The 19,316-nt window shown below is 43.5% G+C and overlaps 1 protein-coding gene across 4 annotated transcripts in view; it reads right to left on the bottom strand.

The window, feature by feature from the left end:
• Positions 1-166: 166 nt before the first annotated feature.
• Positions 167-19,316, bottom strand: part of OS9 (OS9 endoplasmic reticulum lectin) — a 33,121-nt gene continuing 13,971 nt past the window's right edge. The window contains exons 6-15 of one of the 4 annotated variants that reach the window (XM_032348795.1): positions 5,063-5,273; positions 4,855-4,959; positions 4,551-4,651; positions 4,321-4,366; positions 3,552-3,640; positions 3,060-3,353; positions 2,620-2,812; positions 1,511-1,675; positions 1,226-1,338; positions 167-952 (exon numbers count right to left, since the gene is read on the bottom strand). In XM_032348795.1, coding sequence (XP_032204686.1) covers positions 827-952; positions 1,226-1,338; positions 1,511-1,675; positions 2,620-2,812; positions 3,060-3,353; positions 3,552-3,640; positions 4,321-4,366; positions 4,551-4,651; positions 4,855-4,959; positions 5,063-5,273 — 1,443 coding nt within the window. In that variant the 3' untranslated portion in view covers positions 167-826. The remainder of the gene's footprint in view (positions 953-1,225; positions 1,339-1,510; positions 1,676-2,619; positions 2,813-3,059; positions 3,354-3,551; positions 3,641-4,320; positions 4,367-4,550; positions 4,652-4,854; positions 4,960-5,062; positions 5,274-19,316) is intronic. The other 3 variants (XM_032348796.1, XM_032348797.1, XM_032348798.1) reach the window with 3 other exon arrangements.

Below are 19,316 nucleotides of genomic sequence, written 5' to 3'. Positions count from 1 at the left end.
GGTCTCTTCCTGTGTGTCCCAGTCCCCGCTGGTGCCACCTGGCAGGGGTGGGGGTGGAGCACAGAATGGGATCAGAGAGTGTGCACCCCACCCTGAGGAGAACACGAAGCCTCAGGTCTACTAGAGCCCCGGCTCCACCCACCCCTCAGAAGAAAACACAGATTGATGGATTGATGGTCCAGTTCTTTATTGAGAAACCTGATTGTTCAAGAACATCGTGGGTGGTTCTGTACCCCACCCTTTCAGTGGGATCGTGTCAGAGGTGGTGGGCAACTTTCTCCCATTTCCTCAGAAACAGAGGTGAAGGCACCTCAAGTTGGAAGCCCGGATTGTAGGGAACAGTGTGGGAAGGGAAAGGAGTAGGGCATCCCGAGCCGATCCAAGGGTAGGTGGTGGCCCCAAAGAGCAGTTCAGGCAGGGTGTGGGGGGCCTGCTGGACTGCCCCACTCTTCTTGCTCTCCCCACCCTCCTTCACTCAAAAGATCTCATCAACTGTCCAGGGAGGGAGGGGAAAGGAACCGACAAGTTAGGGGACGGGTACCAGGGAGCCAGGAGAAAGTAAGGGGCTATAGGGAGAAGCCTGGGAGAGTAAACTCCACAGGGCCGCGAGGTCTTGGGTGGCTCTGAGCAGCAGCAGGGGTGGGGGGGCGTGCTCACGCCAGGGCCTCTCTATACTCCCCAGGAGGGAGGCAGCTGGAGGCCAGGTCCCCAGCTCAGCTCTACTCTGCTGTTTGGCCTTCAGAGCCCTGGGCGCGGGTGAGGGGAGGAGGCAGGGCCAGTCTAGGCAGGCTCTGGACTCCCTGGCCAGCCTATGGCAGAGGTGGTCTCAGAAGTCAAACTCCTCCAGGTCTCCTGTGCCCTCCCCACCTCGAGAGCCCCACACCCGGCGGTAATTGCTCTCCAGCTCCTTCTGCCGTTGCCGCTCTTTCTGCGCCTCCTCTGCTCCCTGCACCTGCGGGGAGGATGCGTGGTGAGGGGCTGCTGGTGGTGAGGCCAGGGCGCGCAGGGTACTAGAGCATCCGGGGACTGGCCATGTGGGGAGGGCAGGGACCTGGCACCCGCACTTCGCAAGGGAATATCCATCCAGTTGCCAGAAATTCCCGCAGCGCAGAAGGTGGTGAGGCTGGGGCTGGTCAGGATGCCCCTGGCCATGCTCTCCACTCCACTGCACCAGAGCGGGGTGAAGGCCTGGAGCTCCAGGGCTGGGGACTAGGCTGCCTCTCACCAAGATATTGAAGAAAATCTCCTTGAGGTTTCTCGTGTCCTCGTCGGTTAGCCAACGTGCGTCCTCCTCTGTCCCTTCAGCCCCTGGTCGCACGATTTTGATTTCAATTTTCCCTGGAAAGGAGCCGTGAGGGTAGTGAGGGGAAAGGACGGATGGGCGCTGCTGTGCAGGGCCCTCTGCCTCCCAGATCCCCAACGAGGTTTCCAGTCCGCCTTGACCCAGCCCCTCCACCTCGGGCAGCAGGCCCTGCCAACAGCTCTGAAGCCAGCCAGCCCCAGGGCCCACCTTCCGCTGTGAGCCCCTCCCTCTCCAGCAGCTCCTTCACCAGCCCCTCGATTTGTTTCAGCTGTGGGTTTTCCCGTTTCATCTCGAGGACAGTCAGATCCTGATTGGGGCCTCCGTGACGGAGCTTGGTGACCCGGACCCGGACTCTGTGCTCAGGATCCTCCTCTTAGAGGGGGAGACACACAGGGAGACACAAAGCAGAGCCGTGACTCCAGGTTAGGGGCGGTGGTGGTCACCTCACCCCCGGCCATCCACTGGTTTGGGCAGTTTTCCATCACAAACACAGAGAGGAACTGGGGCTCAGAATAAATTAATGCCCTCCCCTCGGGCCTCTACAGCTTGCTCCACCAGCGGCAGCCTCCCTTTCCCCTTCTGGACTGGGAAGTCTCTGCTTCTCCCCCACAGGAAAAATGACTGTGTTTTCTGAAGCAAAAATCAGGCCACCCAAGCCAACAAAGAAGTTTTGTTTCTTAAGAAGCAGGTTGGAAAACTGTGGTTTGGTACTCCACATGCTGCTACTCGAAAGACATTCCAATGTTTATAGAGATAGTGGGATGGACGGTTTGAAAAGAGAATATTCCATTTGGAATGTCTGATCTCATATGACCCTGTGGAAGGGAGATCAGGGAGTGCGAGAAGCAGCAGTAACTGCAAGTCTGTCCAGGAAGTCAGTTTAGGAATAACTGGGCTTGCGTGTTCACACCCCACCAGCTGGGGCCTCCCCCAGGACACAGGGCTCAGTGTGGGTAAGCTGCCTCCTTCCCCCATGTGTGGTCTTCAGCACACAGGCCTGCTTGCAGTCATTCCCTTACTGTCTCCTGACCACCCACTATGCGCCAGGGAAGTGTTAGGCGCTGGGTGCACAGAAGCAAGCCAGAAAACAAGACAGATACACTCCAGAAGCTGCTTCCCAAGAAGATGAATGAATAGGAGGTAACGAGGCAAAGGGATGGAGGCCGTGGGAAGGCAGGTGTGAAAACAGTGTTCCAGAAAGAGGGAAGGGAGTACGCTTTCTCTGAAGGGAAAGAACATGATGCCCTCCAGAGTCCACCAGCTGAGGGACAAAAGACAGTGGGCTTGACTGCCCCTCCCTGTCTGACAGCTCCTACCTGCTGTTTTGGGGGAGGGGGTAGGCTTTTGGGGGACAACCCTCCTTTTCCTGTGCTTCTTCTGTGCCAGCTCTGGACTCTGTTTTTCCTCCAGCCTTTTGATGAGTTTGTTGAGAGTGGATGTCAGGGCCAGCATTGCCCGATCGCGCTCGGATTCCTTCTTCAACCCGTCTGGGTCCAGCTCCTTCTCTGTCTGGAATGCCCAAAGCAGGAGTGGAGAGTCAAGGGTCTGGGGGGTCCAAGTCAGTGGTCCACGCTCTACAGGAGAGCACTAGTTAAGTTTCAGCCCTCTCTTGGGTCCCCCTTCCCTACTGTCCCCCTTTCATCAAGTAAACAACCTCCTGGAGGCTGCTCTGTGCTCCCTTTGGGCCCCTCTGCCCACCCCGCCTCAGCCCACAGGGCAGTGGGCTGGCGCACACGGGAGTGAGGGCCACGCGCACCTCCTGGATGATGTTCTCCAGTTCCCGCTCCATGCCAGCCTTCACCTCCGACCGGAGCCGCTCTCGGTCAGAAGGGAGCAGTATCCCTTCCAGTTCCTTCTCAAACTCTCCCAGTAACTGCTGTTCATCCTCATCTTCATCTTCCTCCTCCTCCTCTTCCTCCTCTTCCTCCACCTCGTTCTGATGGTCCGTGTTACTCTTTTCCTTCACCTCTGCTTCCCTCTGAGGGCCTTCAGCGGCATCCTCCGCATGCTGCTCTGGGCCTCCGTTTGGCCTCCCATGGGTGGACGGGGACTGGAAGAAAGAGGTGGACAGTTGCGGTTTCAGCAGAAACACAGTGGCCAGAGCGCAGTGGCGGGGGTCTCGGGAGAGGGAAAGAAAGGGAGTCACCCCCACTGGGCTCACTGCAGGCCCCAGTCAGGGGCAGTTGGCTAAATGCTCCCTACAGGGAGGTGAGGCGGGCTCTCTCCCTCCCTTAAGCAGGGCGCATACCTTTTTTGCGCCACCTTTCAGCTCCTCTATCAATCGAATCAAGTCCGCAGGACTCCGGATGACTTTGACCTGCACATTGTTCTGAAAATCTGCAATGAAAGAGCAGGAGTGATACCAGTTGTGTCCTAAATTCTATTTTGATTTCCTAAGGAGAGGAGAGGAGAAGACCATGGAAGGACACGGTCCCAGCCTTCAGGAGCCACCTGTCTGGTCAGTGAGCTAGGGGCCAATGTAACCCCCTGGAGAGCACTCTCCTAAGGGGGACCCACAGGTGAGAGAAGGAACACTAACAAGCTGCTGGCGAGTGCACCACTGAGCCCTGCTTGTAATGACTCCAGTTTTTAGGACTACAGAAGAGATTCTGAGGCCACAGGCTCCTCTTTCCTGGATACTGTTCTCCTTTTTCCACAAATATAAACTATTGTCGACTCTGTTCCAAGCACTGTGCTATGAGCTACAGACTCATTCTCATTTAATCTCACAACCACCCTGTAAGGTAGGGGTATTACCCACTGTTGGGAGTGAGGAAATTGAGGTTAAGTGAAATCACCCAGGATTACAAAGTTAGCAAGCTGTGAAACCACTGTGTCCTGCTATCTCCCTAGAACAGAACTGCTGTCTGCCAACAGTATTACCTCCTGTAAAAATGAATTTGATGATGGCCTGGCAGCCCAAACTCCCCAACCAATGTTTACCTCCACCCCACCCCCACTCCCGCCAACTTCAGAATACATGCAACCAGGAAAGGAGACAGGGACGGTTCGCTCACCTTGGGGAGGGCCGGGAGCTGGATCTGCTGTCTCAAGGTTGGGTTCCTGCTCCCGATGAGGAGAAAAGGGCAGAGTCAAGTACACAACCGTGTTTATGCCTACCACACTCTTAAGGTGGTGGTTCTGGGTAGATCCTGGCCTCCCTAGACCAGTATAGGTCATCTCATGATGACCGCAGCTTGCCCAGGGCCAGCCTCATCAGAGCAATGGCTGGGAAGCTGGCTCTCACCTCAGCCTGAGCTTCCTCCACCCCAGGGTTCTGCTCCTCTGGCTCATGAAGCATCTTCCAGAAATCTGATTCCTTACTCTCGTCCTTGGTGGGGTGTGCACCTGGGACACACAGAACAGGGAGGAATTGGGAAGGAAGGGAGAAATGGAAGGGACCAAGCAGAATAGGGTCCATTCTCCTTCACTATTGCTAAGGAATCAGGACCCACTTCCTCCCCACCCCCAACAGTCAGTCCAGGACAGTAAGACTGGGGAAGGGAAGGACCAGAGAGAGGTGTCATGGAACAGGGCTAACAAGGTCCTACCTGCTCTCTTTGAGGGCCCTGCTCCCAGCTGGACCTCGCTCCACATGTGCGGCTCCAGGTCTTGCAGCTCCTCGAGGACTTTATCCCCGTATTGCTTGGAGTCTACTGAGAAACAGCGTGTGGGCAGGACAAGGCCACAGGCCTCTGGGCTCTCAATCCCTTATCTTCTGCCGGTCCCTACCCTTATCTCACCCTTCTCATTACTCACCAGCTTGCCTCTGAACGTAGGCCATGTACTCCTCAGGCTGCAGAGCAGGGTGACAGAGAATGGCCTGGGGAGCGGCACTGGGTGGGGGCCGGAGCAGAGGGTGGGGGCACAGCCGAGGTGTCCGAATGGTCAGCACATAAGAGCAGGACAAGGGCTCATCCACACGATCAATGTAGTCCCCAGAAATACCAGCACCCTCGTCACAGAGGAACTGCCAGGACAGAGAATGTGGACAGACAGTAATGACCGCTACCCGTGAGCTTTTGTTCTTGCAGCAGCCGCTTGTTCCTGAGCACGAACTGTGTGTCTGGCGCTGTGCCTACACCGTGCGAATGACACTTTACAGACACCAGCTCTGTTAATCATCACAAAACCTAGCAAGGGACGGATTAGTATCTCAGGTTTGTGGCTCAAAAAACTGAGGTTTGACTCGGATAAGGGACTCGATCAGGCTGACTACTGGTAAGTGGTAAAAACGGGAATTGATTTCAGGCAGCTTCCCTGTGGATAACCAGCCAGTTTGTGTTTCCCATTCTTCCTCTATATAAATACAGTGTATATATCCTTGCATGCATTTGAGATACAGATACGATACAATTGACCCTTGAACAATGCAGGGGGTTAGAGACACTGACCTCCCGCTCCACAGTCAAACATCTGCCCCGAACTTCCCACACCGCCCCCCGCAGCTTCACTACTAAGAGCAAGAGCCATAAGAGCTCACTTTTTACTGCGATCTACAATTTACTGGAGACACACTGCTCCTGCAGACCGATGAGCATCCCAGAGTTTTGAGCAGACACCCGCAACACTTGAGCTCATCCCAACAGCAACAGGAGGTGGCTTTGAAAGCGTTACAGTCATCCAGTATGTCCTGTGGTTTTATGCTGTTATGATTTAATACTGCATCCTTGTTTGTTTACACCTCTCTATACTGTGGATGACACCATATATGGTCTGTAAGTTTGTGCATAAGTTTTGATAAATTTTAACTTCTGTAATAGATTCGTATATATTTTATGGTAGCAAATGGTAAAATAGACTACTACCTACATATATTTCATGCATTCATGACATACCTAACTTAATTTTTTCAATCCTTCTGAGATACATGGTTCATCTGGGAGTTTCTTCAAATTGTCACAAATCTCCAAAAAAAATTTCCAACATATTTACTGAAAGTAAATATAAGTATGCCCACACAGTTCAGACTTGTGTCTGGGTTGGTCAAGGGTCAACTGTACTTATATGTATTTAAAATATATATATTCTTTTTTTGTGTGTACTCATGTAATATGTGTGTGTAAATATATAAATGTATATATAAAAATATATATAAATAAATATATAAATGTAAATATATAAATGATTAAAATTTTCCCTGCAAAAGACAAGAAAGAAAAACAGACCTCAAATCAGTAACTTAACCTTCTACCTTAAATCACCAGAAAAAGAAAAGCAAACTAAACCTGAAGCAAGCAGAGGGAAGGAAGTAACACAGATTTGAACAAAAGTAAGTGAAATAGAGAATAGAAAAACAACAGAGAAAGATCAATGAAACTAAAAGTTGTTTTGAAAAGATCAGTAAGTGACAAAACTTCAGCTAGACTTACCAAGAAAAAAAGAGAAGACTCAAATTAGTATAACCAGGAATGAAAGAGGGGATACTACTATTTGCTTTACAGAAATAAAAAAAAGATTGTAAAGAAATACTATGAACATCTACATGCCAACGAATCAGATAACTTAGATGAAATGGACACATTTCTAGAAAGACACAACTACCAAAACTGATTCAAGAAGAAATAGACAACATGAATAGGCACATAACAAGTAAAGAGATTAAATTAGTAATCCAGAAACTAACCACACAGAAAAGCCTGGGCCAGATGGATCTACTGGTGAATTCTACCAAATATTTAAAAAACAATAAATACCAATCCCTACTCAAACTCTTCCAGAAAAAAAGGAGAGGAGGGAATATTCCCCCAACTCATACTACAAAGCCTGTATTATAACTGATACCAAATCTACACAATTATAACCCTGATACCAAATCTACACAAATATATCACAAGAAAAGGAAATTGTAAGCCAATATCTCTTATAAATGAAGACCCCCCAAATGGTCAACAAGATACTAATCAAATTTAGCAACATATAAAAAGGGTTACACACCAGACCACATGGATTTATCCCAAGAGTGCAAAGTTGGGCTAACATAAAAAAAAAATCCATTAATGTAATGAATACATCCTATCAACAGATTAGATGACAAAACCCACATGATCATCTCAATGGATGCAGAAAAAGCATCTGATAATATGCAACACAGTCTTCATGATTAAAACATTCAACAAACTTAAAATAGAAGAGAATTTCATCAACCATCTATGAAAAAAAAGCCATCTATGAAAAATCCAAAGCTAACATTATACTTAATAGTGAAAAACTGAATGTTTCTCCCTAAGATCAGAAATGAAACAAGGATGGAGCCTGGGTGGCTCAGTTGGCTAAGTGTCTAACTCTTGATTTTTCGGCTCAGGTCATGATCTTGGGGTCATGAGATCAAGCCCCTACTGGCTCCAAACTGGGAGTGGAGCCTGCTTGAGACTCTCTCTACCCCTTTCCTCTCCCCGTTCCTTCCACTCCCAGCTCTCTCTCATGCTCGAGCTCTTTCTCTCTCTCTCAAAAAAAAAAAAAAAAAAAAAAGGGAGGGGGAATAAGACAAAGGTGTCTGCTTGTGCCACTTCCATTCAGCACTGGGGTGGAGGTTTTGACCAGGCCAATAAGGCAAGAAAATGAAACAGAAGGCATCAATATTGGAAAGAAAAAATATAAAACTATCTCCATTTACAGATGATTTTATATACAGAAAATCCTAGGGGGCATCTGGGTGGCTCAGTCAGTTAAGCATCTGACTTTTTTTTTAAGATTTTATTAATCCATTTAAGAGAGAGACATAGCAAGAAGAGAGCAAGAGCAGGGTGGAGAGGGAGTAGCAGGCTCCCACTGAGCAGGAAGCCTGATGTAGGGCTCAGTCTCAGAACCCTGGGATCATGACCTGAGCCAAAGGTAGATGCCCAACTGACTGAGCCAAGCAGGTGCCCCAGCATTTGACTTTTTAGCTAATTCGGGTCTTGATCTCAGGGTCAGGAGTTCAAACCCCTCTTAATATTAATACTTAATATTAAGATACCAATCTTCCCTCAAACTGATCTTTACATTCAATGCAATCCCCACCAAAATTCTAGCTGGTTTCATTGTAGAAATTAACTAACTGATCCTAAAATTTATATGAAAATTCAAGGGACTCTAAATAGCCAAAATAATCTGGGAAAAGAACAAAGTTGGAGAACTTACCCTGATTTTTAAAACTTGCTACAAAACTACAATAATCCAGGGGCACCAGGGTGGCTCAGTGGGTTAAAGCTTCTGCCTTTGGCTCAGGTCATGATCCCAAGGTCCCAGGATCGAGCCTCACATCAGACTCTCTGCTCAGCGGAGAGCCTGCTTCCTCCTCTCTCTCTCTGCCTGCCTCTCTGCCTACTTGTGATCTCTGTCCAAAGGAAAAAAAAAAGACTACAATAATCCAGACAGTGTTAGTACTAATATAAAACAGATACAAGACCAATGAGATAGAATTTAGAGTCCAGAAATTTATTTACCTTTACTTTCATCATCTTTTTTTTTTAAGGTAAACAAGATAATTCAATGGGAATCATCTTTTCAACAAATGGTGGTCAACTGGATATCTATGTGCAAAAAAAAAAAAAAAAAAAAAAAGGAGTTGGACCCCTACCTCCTACTATATACAAAATTAACTCAAAATGGATCAAAGTCCTAAATATAAAACTATAACATTTTCAGGAAAAAATACAGGTGCAAGTCTTCATGGCCTTACATGAGCTAGCTAATGGTTTATTTGATAGGACATCAAAGGCACAAGCAACAACAACAACAAAAACAGGTAAACTGGAATTCATCAAAATTAAAAACTTTTGTGCTACAAAGGACACCATCAAGAATGTGAAATGACGGGGCACCTGGGTGGCTCAGAGGGTTAAAGCCTCTGCCTTTGGCTCGGGTCATGATCCCAGAGTCCTGGGATCGAGTCCCGCATCGGGCTCTCTGCTCAGCGGGGAACCTGCTTCCTCCTCTCTCTCTGCCTGCTTCTCTGCCTACTTGTGATCTCTGTCCGTCAAATAAATAAATAAATAAAATCTTAAAAAAAAAAAAAAAGAATGTGAAATGACAACTCAAAGAATGGGAGAAAATATTTGTAAATCATTTATCCGATAAAACTTGTATCCAGAATATACAAAGAAATCTTCCAACTCAATAACAAAAAAACACATAATGCAGCTTAAAAACAGACAAAAGATCTGTAGACAACTCTCCCAAGAAAACACACAACTTGCTAATAAAGCACATGAAAAGATGCACCACGTCTTTTACCATGGGGGAAATGCAAATCAAAACCACAATGAACTACCACTTCACACTCACTAGCATAGTTATAGTTTAAAAGAGAAAAAAAGCAAATATTGGGGTGTCTGGGGGGCTCAGTCAAGTTGAGAGGCTGCCTTTGGCTCAGGTCATGATCCCAGGGTCCTGAGGTCAAGCCCCGCATGTGGTTCCTTACTCGGCAGGGAGCCTACTTCTCCCTCTCCCTCTGCCTGCCGCTCCCCCTACTTGTGTTCTCTCTGTGTCAAATGAATGAATAAAATCTTAAAATAAATAAATAAATAATTTTAAAGAGAAATAAAAGCAAGTGTTGGTGAGGATGTAGAGAAACCCTCATATACTACTCAAGGGGCTGTAAGATGGTTGCTACTGCTTTGGAAAAAGTGTGGCAGTTTCTCCAAGAGTTTACCATATGATCCAGCAGCTCTACTCCTTGGTATCTACCAAGAGAAATGAAAAGCTATGTCCCCGCAAAATCTTGTCCACAAATGTTAAAAGCAGCATTGATTTTAACTAAAAAGGCAAATAACCCAAATGTCCACCAAGTGATGACTAGATGAACAGAACATGGAACAGTTCTTGGCAATAACACTTGAGAAAGTACTGGTGATGCTACCCATAGATGAAGTGAAAGAAGCCAGACACAAAGGTCACACACTGTATGGTTCAGTCACATGAAATATCTAGAAAAGGAAAATCTGTAGAGACAGAAAGATGAGACATTGTCTAGAGGTCTGGAGTGGAGGGTGTGGTCACGGGGACAGTTTGATGGAGAGTAACTGCCAATGAGTAGGACTTTCTTTTAGGGTAAGGAAGATGATCTGAAGGTAATTGTGGTAATGATGGCACAATTCTGAATATACCACACACCACTAAATCACACGCTGAATTGTATGGCATGTGACTTATATCTTTATAAAAACTCTTACTGAGAAAAATACTACTAACTTCTTACTCAAGTGAAAGAAAAGATGGCATGATTAAGACAAAATGAAAGAAAATAAAAGAAAGGAAAGAAAAAGAAAGAACAGATAAAACAAAAGAAAGCATAAAGTAAAATGTTAGATGTAAATCCAAATTTATATATATATATATTTATATATATACATATATTTATATATATAAAATAAATGGTTAAAATTTTCTAAAAACACAACTATATGCTGTTTACAGAACACATTTAAGACATAAGAATATAGAAAGGTAGGGCGCCTGGGTGGCTCAGTGGGTTAAGCCGCTGCCTTCGGCTCAGGTCATGATCTCAGGGTCCTGGGATCGAGTCCCGCATCGGGCTCTCTGCTCAGCAGGGAGCCTGCTTCCTCCTCTCTCTCTCTCTGCCTGCCTCTCTGCCTACTTGTGATGTCTCTCTGTCAAATAAATAAATAAAATCTTTAAAAAAAAAAAAAAAAAAAAAGAATATAGAAAGGCAAGGAGCACCTGGGTGGCTCAGTGGGTTAAAGCCTCTGCCTTTGATTTGGGTCATGATCCGAAGGTCCTAGGATTGAGCCCCTCATCAGGCTCTCTGCTAGTTGGGGAGCCTGCTTCCCCCCACCCCCCCTGCCTGCCTCTGTGCCTACTTGCAATCTCTGTCAGATAAATAAATAAAATCTTAAAAGAAAAGAATATAGAAAGGCTAAAAGTAAAAGGATGAAAAAATAGAGTAAACAACTCAATGAAAGCTGTTATATGGTTCTATTGCCACACAAGAGACTATAAGCAAAAAAAATTAAGATAGAAAAGGTCAATTCATAATTTTAAAAGTTCAACTTATGAGGAAGATAATCTAAATTGTATGTAATTCTTTATCTTCCTTATTGCCTGTCTCTCCCAACTAGAGCAGGAATTTCTGTCCTTTTTTGTTCACCAAAATATCCCTAGCAACTACAACAGTGCTGGCATGTAGAAGCCCTTAATAAACATTTGCTGAGGGTACCTGCATGGCTGTCATTGAGCATCTGCCTTTAGCTCAGGTCATGACCCCAGAGTCCTGGGATTGAGCCCCACATTGGGCTCCCTGCTCATAGGGAAACCTGCTTCTCCCTCTCCCACTCCTCCTGCCTGTGTTCCCTCTCCAGCTGTTTCTCTCTCTCTGTCAAATAAATAAGTAAAATCTTTAAAAACAAACAACAATTTGTTGAAGAAATTAATACATTGCCCCAATATACATAAAGCAATAATAGACAGAATAAAATGAATAAATTTAAATTATAAGGAATAACAGACAAATCAATAATTACAGCAAAAGACAAATCAGTAAAGATACAAATGACTGAACAGCACAATTAATAATCATGAACCTGAAAGACATACAGAAAACACTGTACCTAACAACAGAGTACACTTTCCTCTCCAGCACAAAGAAACATTTAGAGAAACTGACATATACTGGACCATTCAACAAGTCTCAGCAAATTTAAAGGACTCAAATGGTACAACTATCAAATCATCTACGTAATTTTGATATATATAAGAAAATCAGGGAAACCTGAAGATACTGAATATTTGATAATAATGAGGAGTTACTGTTAATCTTTAGTGTATTGTAGTTATGTTTTTAAAAGTGGGGTTTTTTTTAAAGATTTATTTATTTATTTGAGAGAGAAAGAGAGAATGAACATGTGAGAGGGGGTTGGGGCAGAGGGAGGAGAGAGAGAATCTCAAGCAGACTCCATGCTAAGCAGAGATCACGACACGACCTGAGCGGAAACCAAGAGTCGGACACTGAACTGACTGAGCCACTCAGGGGCCCCTAAAAGAGCTTTAACTTTACAGGGATAAATACAGAAATATTTATGGATGAAATGATATCTGTAATTTACTTCCAAGTAGTCTGAGAGTAGAGGAGGTAGTGAAGAGAGGTAGGCAAGAAGATAGATAAAATGAAACTGGTCCTATTTGTTGAAACTAGATGATCACAGGGGGTCATTGTACAATTTTCTATGATTTTATATGTTTCCAACTTTCCAAAATAAAGGTTTTACAAGGACAATCTTAAATACATTTAATCTGTACCCAGCACTTATATGTTTTCAAGATATATTTACACATGAATATATGTATAATGTAATAATCTGTTAATAACAACAAAAAGTGGATGGAAAACTATTTACTCAGTACAGCTATGATGACAAAATAATGGAACATTCATCCAGCCATACAATATGCATATGTAAAAATTTTTAAAAAGCTCTAGATATGGGGGCGCCTGGGTGGCTCAGTGGGTTAAGCCGCTGCCTTCGGCTCAGGTCATGATCTCAGGGTCCTGGGATCGAGTCCCGCATCGGGCTCTCTGCTCAGCAGGGAGCCTGCTTCCTCCTCTCTCTCTCTGCCTGCCTCTATTCCTACCTGTGATCTCTCTCTGTCAAATAAATAAATAAAATCTTTAAAAAAAAAAAAAAAAAAAAAAAAGCTCTAGATATGAGGCCATTGAAAGATCTCTAAGAATTATTGTCAAGATATGTAAAAACAAGGTGCAGAACATATGTTTAATATACTGTATGTTGTGTATAAAAAAAAGAGAAAAAGAAATAAGATTCTCTAGTCATAACTGCTTGTGAACCACGAAGAAAGGCTGGAAGTATGCATAAAACACTAAGAGCAAGGTGACCTGTGGGGAGTGGGTGGGCACTATGGGAACTGAGCAGGTGGGAGGTTAAGTTTGGGAGGGGGAGTTTTCCTACTACAAAAATTTCTATATTTTCTAAGTTTTGAATCATGGGAAAGTATTATCCGTTTAAAATTTAGATAAAGATACAAATCAAAACCAATGAGATACCACCTCACACCAGTCAGAATGGCTAAAATTAACAAGTCAGGAAACGACAGATGTTGGCGAGGCTGTGGAGAAAGGGAAACCCTCCTACACTGTTGGTGGGAATGAAATGCAAGCTGGTGCAGCCACTCCGGAAAACAGTATGGAGGCTCCTCAAAAAGTTGAAAATATAGCTACACTATGACCCAGCAATTGCACTACTGGGTATTTACCCCAAAGATACAATGAAGTGATTTGAAGGGGCACGTGCACCCCAATGTTTATAATAGCAATGTCCACAATAGCCAAACTATGGAAAGAGCCCAGATGTCTATTGACAGAAGAATAGATGAAGAAGATGAGGTATAGACATAGTATGGACTACTACTCAGCCATCAAAAACGGTGGCTCAGTGGGTTGGGCCGCTGCCTTCGGCTCGGGTCGTGGTCTCGGGTTCCTGGGATCGAGTCCCGCGTCGGGCTCTCTGCTCGGCGGGGAGCCTGCTTCCCTTCCTCTCTCTCTGCCTGCCTCTCTGCCTACTTGTGATTTCTCTCTGTCAAATAAATAAATAAATAAATAAAATCTTTAAAAAAAACGAAATCTTGCCATTTGCAACAACGTGGATGGAACTAGAAGGTATTGCACTAAGCAAAATAAGTCAAACAGAAAAAGACAATTATCATATGATCTCACTCTTATGTGGAATTTAAGATATGAAACAGAGGATCATAGGAGAAGAGAGGGAAAAATAAACCAAGATGAAATCAGAGAGGGAGACAAACCATGAGAGACTATTGATCATAGGAAATAAATTGAGTATTGCTGGAGCGGAGGGAGGTTGAAAAAAAAGAAATTTAGGTAAAGAAATTTAAAATAGCCATAAAAATTTATAATAACTAAAGTAGTGCTTGGAGAGAAACTTATAAGAAATGTTTAATAAAAAGGAAAAGCTGAGGGTGCCTGGGTGGCTCGGTGGGTTGGGCCGCTGCCTTCGGCTCAGGTCATGATCTCGGGGTCCTGGGATTGAGTCCCACATCGGGCTCTCTGCTCAGCGGGGAGCCTGCTTCCCTCTCTCTCTCTGCCTGCCTCTCTGTCTATTTGTGATCTCTCTCTGTAAAATAAATAATTAAAATTTTTAAAAAAAAAAAAAAGGAAAAGCTGAAAATGAAGGAGTTAAGCATTCATTTCAAGAAGTTAAAAATGGAATAGTAAAATAAACTCAAGAAAGCAGAAGGAAGGAAAATAAAGACTGGACATTAATAAAATAGGAAGCAAACGCAATACAGAAACTCAACAGAGCCAAAATAGTTGGTTCTCTAAAAAGAGTAATACAACTGACCAACCTCTGGTGAAACTGACCAGTAGCAAAACAGGCAAACAAAACAAAACAAAACTGCTGAGGAATGAAAAGTGGAACCTAATCACAGATGCCACAGGGATTAAAAAGATAATGGAAGGGTATCATGAACAACTTGATGACAATAAATCTGAAAAATCAGATGAAGTGGATAAATTCCTAAAAAATGCACATTACTATAACTGACACAAAGAAATAGAAAACTTTGAATATTCCTAAAATTATTAAAGAAAAACGAGTTGAAAGTCTTCCCACAATGACAATGTAGACCAACACGATTTTCCAGGTATATTCTAGCAAATGCTCAAGGATTAAAAGACTGCAATCTTGAGCCACCTGTATGGCTTAGCCAGTTAAGAGTCTGACTCTTGGGATGCCTGGGTGGCTCAGTTGGTTGGACAACTGCCTTCGGCTCAGGTCATGATCCCGGAGTCCCAGGATCAAATCCCACATTGGGCTCCCAGCTCCATGGGGAGTCTGCTTCTCCCTCTGACCTTCTCCTCGCTCATACTCTCTCTCACTGTCTCTCTCTCTCAAATAAATAAATAAAATCTTTAAAAAAAAAAAAAAAAAAGACTCTGACTCTTGATCTCAGCCCAGGTCTTGATTTCAGGGTCATGAGCTCAAGCCCCATGTTGGTGTGGGCCTACTTTAAAAAAAACTGCAATCTTATACATTCTTTGGAGTATAGAAAAAGTAGAACATTTTTTAACTCATCTCTTTTGAGGCGAGCATAACCTTGTTACCAAAACTTGATAAGGATGGAACTAGAAGGAAAAACTACAAGTCAGTCTCCCTCAAGAGATATATATACAGAGTCCTTTAAAAAGCAGCAAACTGAATCCAGCAAGTTTTTTTTAAAAATATTTTATTTATTTATTTCACAGAGAGAAATCACAAGTAGATGGAGAGGCAGGCAGAAAGAGAGAGAGGGAAGCAGGCTCCCTGCTGAGCAGAGAGCCCGATGCGGGACCCAATCCCAGGACCCTGAGATCATGACCTGAGCCGAAGGCAGCGGCTTAAACCACTGAGCCACCCAGGCGCCCCTGAATCCAGCAAGTTCTAAAAAGAATAGTCAAGAATAATATATATGACCAAACTGGGTTCATATCAGCAATGCAAAATTGGTTTGACATTAGAAAATCAACGGAGCATTTAATTTCAAATGAAGCTTTGGCTTAATATTAGGATATCAATTAAGTACACTAGTTTAAATCAGTTCCGTATTAATACATTCTTGAAAGAATGATCAGTTCTTAGGAACCAGTGAAAGGCGAATTAAATTCATCATGAGGTACCATGACACAGCCAATAAATCAGTAAAAATTTGAAAGTCCAGTAATAAAGATTGGCCAGGACGTGGAATGCTGGGAAGTCATACTGCAGTAAGAATATGAATGGGATGGGGTGCCTGGGTGGCCCAGTGGGTTAAGCCTCTGCCTTCGGCTCAGGTCATGATCTCAGGGTTCTGGGACCGAGCCCTGCATCAAGCTCTCTGCTCAGCAGGGAGCCTGCTTCCCCTTCTCTCTGCCTGCCTCTCTGCCTACTTGTGATCTTTCTCTCTATCAAATAAATAAATAAAACCTTAAAAAAAAAAAAAAGAATATGAATGGGAACCAAAACTCAGGAAAATATCCTGCAATGCCAAATAAAGTAGAATAGGGGCTCACCTTCATATCCTGTGACCCGGCAATGGTTCACCCAGACAAAATTCTCATTCAAGAGATCCTTGCACTTCATACTAGGAGACACTTAAAAGAATGTTGTACATAGCAGCAGGTTTTGGATAGCAGAAAACTGGGAAAAACCCAAATGTCTGTGAAAGGTAATCCGGATGAAAAGATAACGAACTACACAAAGGAATATGCTACAGGCCTGTGAGCGTGGGCACCGCAGCTCCCACCCTCGACGGGGCTGGATCTCAAACCCCAGATTTCCTTGTGTGCACTCTGCATGTTTTCATACAATATGATACCATTTATATAAAGTTCAGAAGAAGGAGGCTAAATTAAATGAGATGCATACACAGATGGCAAAACTCTAGAGAAAAGCAAAGGATTTCTCCTCACAAAATTAGGAGAGCTGTTAGCTCTGTGGTAAAGGGAGAGAGAGGGATGTGTTGTGTGGGGGCACAGGTGAACTTTTAAGGTGCTCTCAGCATTCTTTCATAATCTAAGGCGATTGGATGGGTATTTCCTTTATTCATCCAGACACGACAGATGCATGTTTTATACCATTTTATGTATTGTGGTATATTTCAGGTTTTTTTAATGTGATATGGAAAAAAATGACCACAACATTAAGGACAAATGACCACAACATTAAGGACAAGAAGAATAGAAAAGGAATAATTTACCATGAAGATATCACAATTCTGAATTTATATGCATCTACCACAGCCTCAAAATGGGGAAGGAAAATTTAACAAAATCGCCAAATCCACCATCACGGTGAAAATTTTAATATACCTCTTTCAATAACTGGCCACCAGAACAAAACAAAACTAGTAGAAAACTTGACCAAAACAATTAGTCTTGAACTGAACAGAGAAAACACATGGTTTCAAGTACACCAGGACAATTTTTTAAAGTTCACCAGAGGAAGTCAATAATCCCCAACGAATCACTGACACAACAGCATAAAATGAGAAATCAATAGCAATTATATAAAACAACAAAAATAAAACACAGCTGTTTAGAAATAGCAGCCTCTTTGGAGAACAGTGTGGAGATTCCTCAAGAAATTAAAAATAGAACTTCCCTATGACCCTGCCATTGCACTACTGGGTATTTACCCCAAAGATACAGATGTCATGAAAAGAAGCACCATCTGTACCCCAATGTTTATAGCAGCAATGGCCATGGTCGCCAAACTGTGGAAAGAACCAAGATGCCCTTCAACGGATGAATGGATAAGGAAGATGTGGTCCATATACACTATGGAGTATTATGCCTCCATCAGAAAGGATGAATACCCAACTTTTGTAGCAACATGGACGGGACATGGAAGAGATTATGCTGAGGGAAATAAGTCAAGCAGAGAGAGTCAATTATCATATGTTTTCACTTATTTGTGGAGCATAACAAATAGCATGGAGGACATGGGGAGTTAGAGAGGAGAAGGGAGTTGGGGGAAATTGGAAGGGGAGGTGAATCATGAGAGACTATGGACTCTGAAAAACAATCTGAGGGCTTTGAAGGGGCAGGGAGTGGGAGGTTGGGGTACCAGGTGGTGGGTATTATAGAGGGCATGGAGTGCATGGAGCACTGGGTGTGGTGCAAAAATAATGAATACTGTTATGCTGAAAATAAATAAAAAATAAATTAAAAAGATAAGCATAAATCTAAAATAAGTTCTCAAGCAAAGTGCAAGTAACAATGAAAATGGAAACACTAGATATGGACAGCTTTCTCCATGCATGATTAGGAAAAGAGAAAGTGAATGAAGCATCCTGCAATTTCTATTATACAAAGAGTTCTTATAAGTTTAGAAGAAAGAGAACAACAATCCATTAGGAAAATGAGCAAAGAAGTTGGGTGGTTGAAAGAAGAGTAAAGGCTGAAAGAGAAATGGCTCTTAAATAGGAGTAAGATTATTTACCTTTTCCTAAGATAAATGTAAGTTAAAATGATACCAAGAAAGCACTGCTTATCTGATGCCTATTTGATGACTGGCCAAAATCTACAAGTTTAAAAATACTCTGGGTTGGCAGAGCTGTAGGGGAACTGGCATTCTCATACATTGCTGGAGGCAGAGTAATTTACCTAAGCAGGGTAACTTGGCAGTATGTATCAGAATCACACACGTCTACTTCCAGGAATTTAACCTACATCTATTCTGTAGGTACAAGGTTATTCACTGTAGCACTTTTGTGTTAGTAAGACTCAAAACAACCTAAATGTCCATCAACAGGGAACTATTTAGTCAAATGAGAGCACAGTGTATAAGAGAATAATAGCAACTATAAAAAAGAACAAGAGTGGGGCGCCTGGGTGGCTCAGTCAGTTAAGCGTCCTCTTCTTAATTTCAGCTCAGATCATGATCCCAGGGTCCTGGGATTGAGCCCCAGATCCGGCTCCAGACCCTGCAGAGAGTCTGCTTGAGGACTCTCTCTCTCCCTCTTCCTCTGCCCCTCCCCCTTCTTGCACTTTTTTCCTCTCTCTCAAATAAATAAATAAATCTTTAAAAAAAAAATAAAAAGAACAAGGGAGTGATGGGCAAAATGGGTGAAGGGAGCTAAAAGGAACAAACGTCCAGTTATAAAATAAATAAGTCACAGGGATGTACAGCATGTGATTATATTTAATGATACCATATTACATATTTGGAAGTTGCCAAAAGAGTAGATCCTACAAGTTCTCATCACAAGAAAAAAAAAAATTGTAACTGTATGGTTGACAGATGTTAACTAGACTTATGGTGGTGATCATTTTGCAATACATAAAATACTGAAATATTATATCATATACCTGAAACTAATATAATGTTATATGTCAGTTATACCTCAATAAAAAGAAAAAAAGAAAAAAAAAAACAAGAAACAGGGAGGGAGGTAGGAAAGGAAGAAGAGGAAGCTATTTATATATGTATTTGGAAAGAGCTCGAAGATAAATGTTTGTATGAACATTGAAAAAAATCTCTGAGTCAGGGCACCTGGCTGGCTTAGTAGAGCATGTGAC

The sequence above is a fragment of the Mustela erminea genome, chromosome 6, assembly GCF_009829155.1.
Source record: "Mustela erminea isolate mMusErm1 chromosome 6, mMusErm1.Pri, whole genome shotgun sequence".
NCBI classification, from domain to species: Eukaryota; Metazoa; Chordata; class Mammalia; order Carnivora; family Mustelidae; genus Mustela; species Mustela erminea.
Note: the sequence above shows the minus strand (reverse complement) of the source record. Positions and strands in the feature narration are given on the sequence as shown.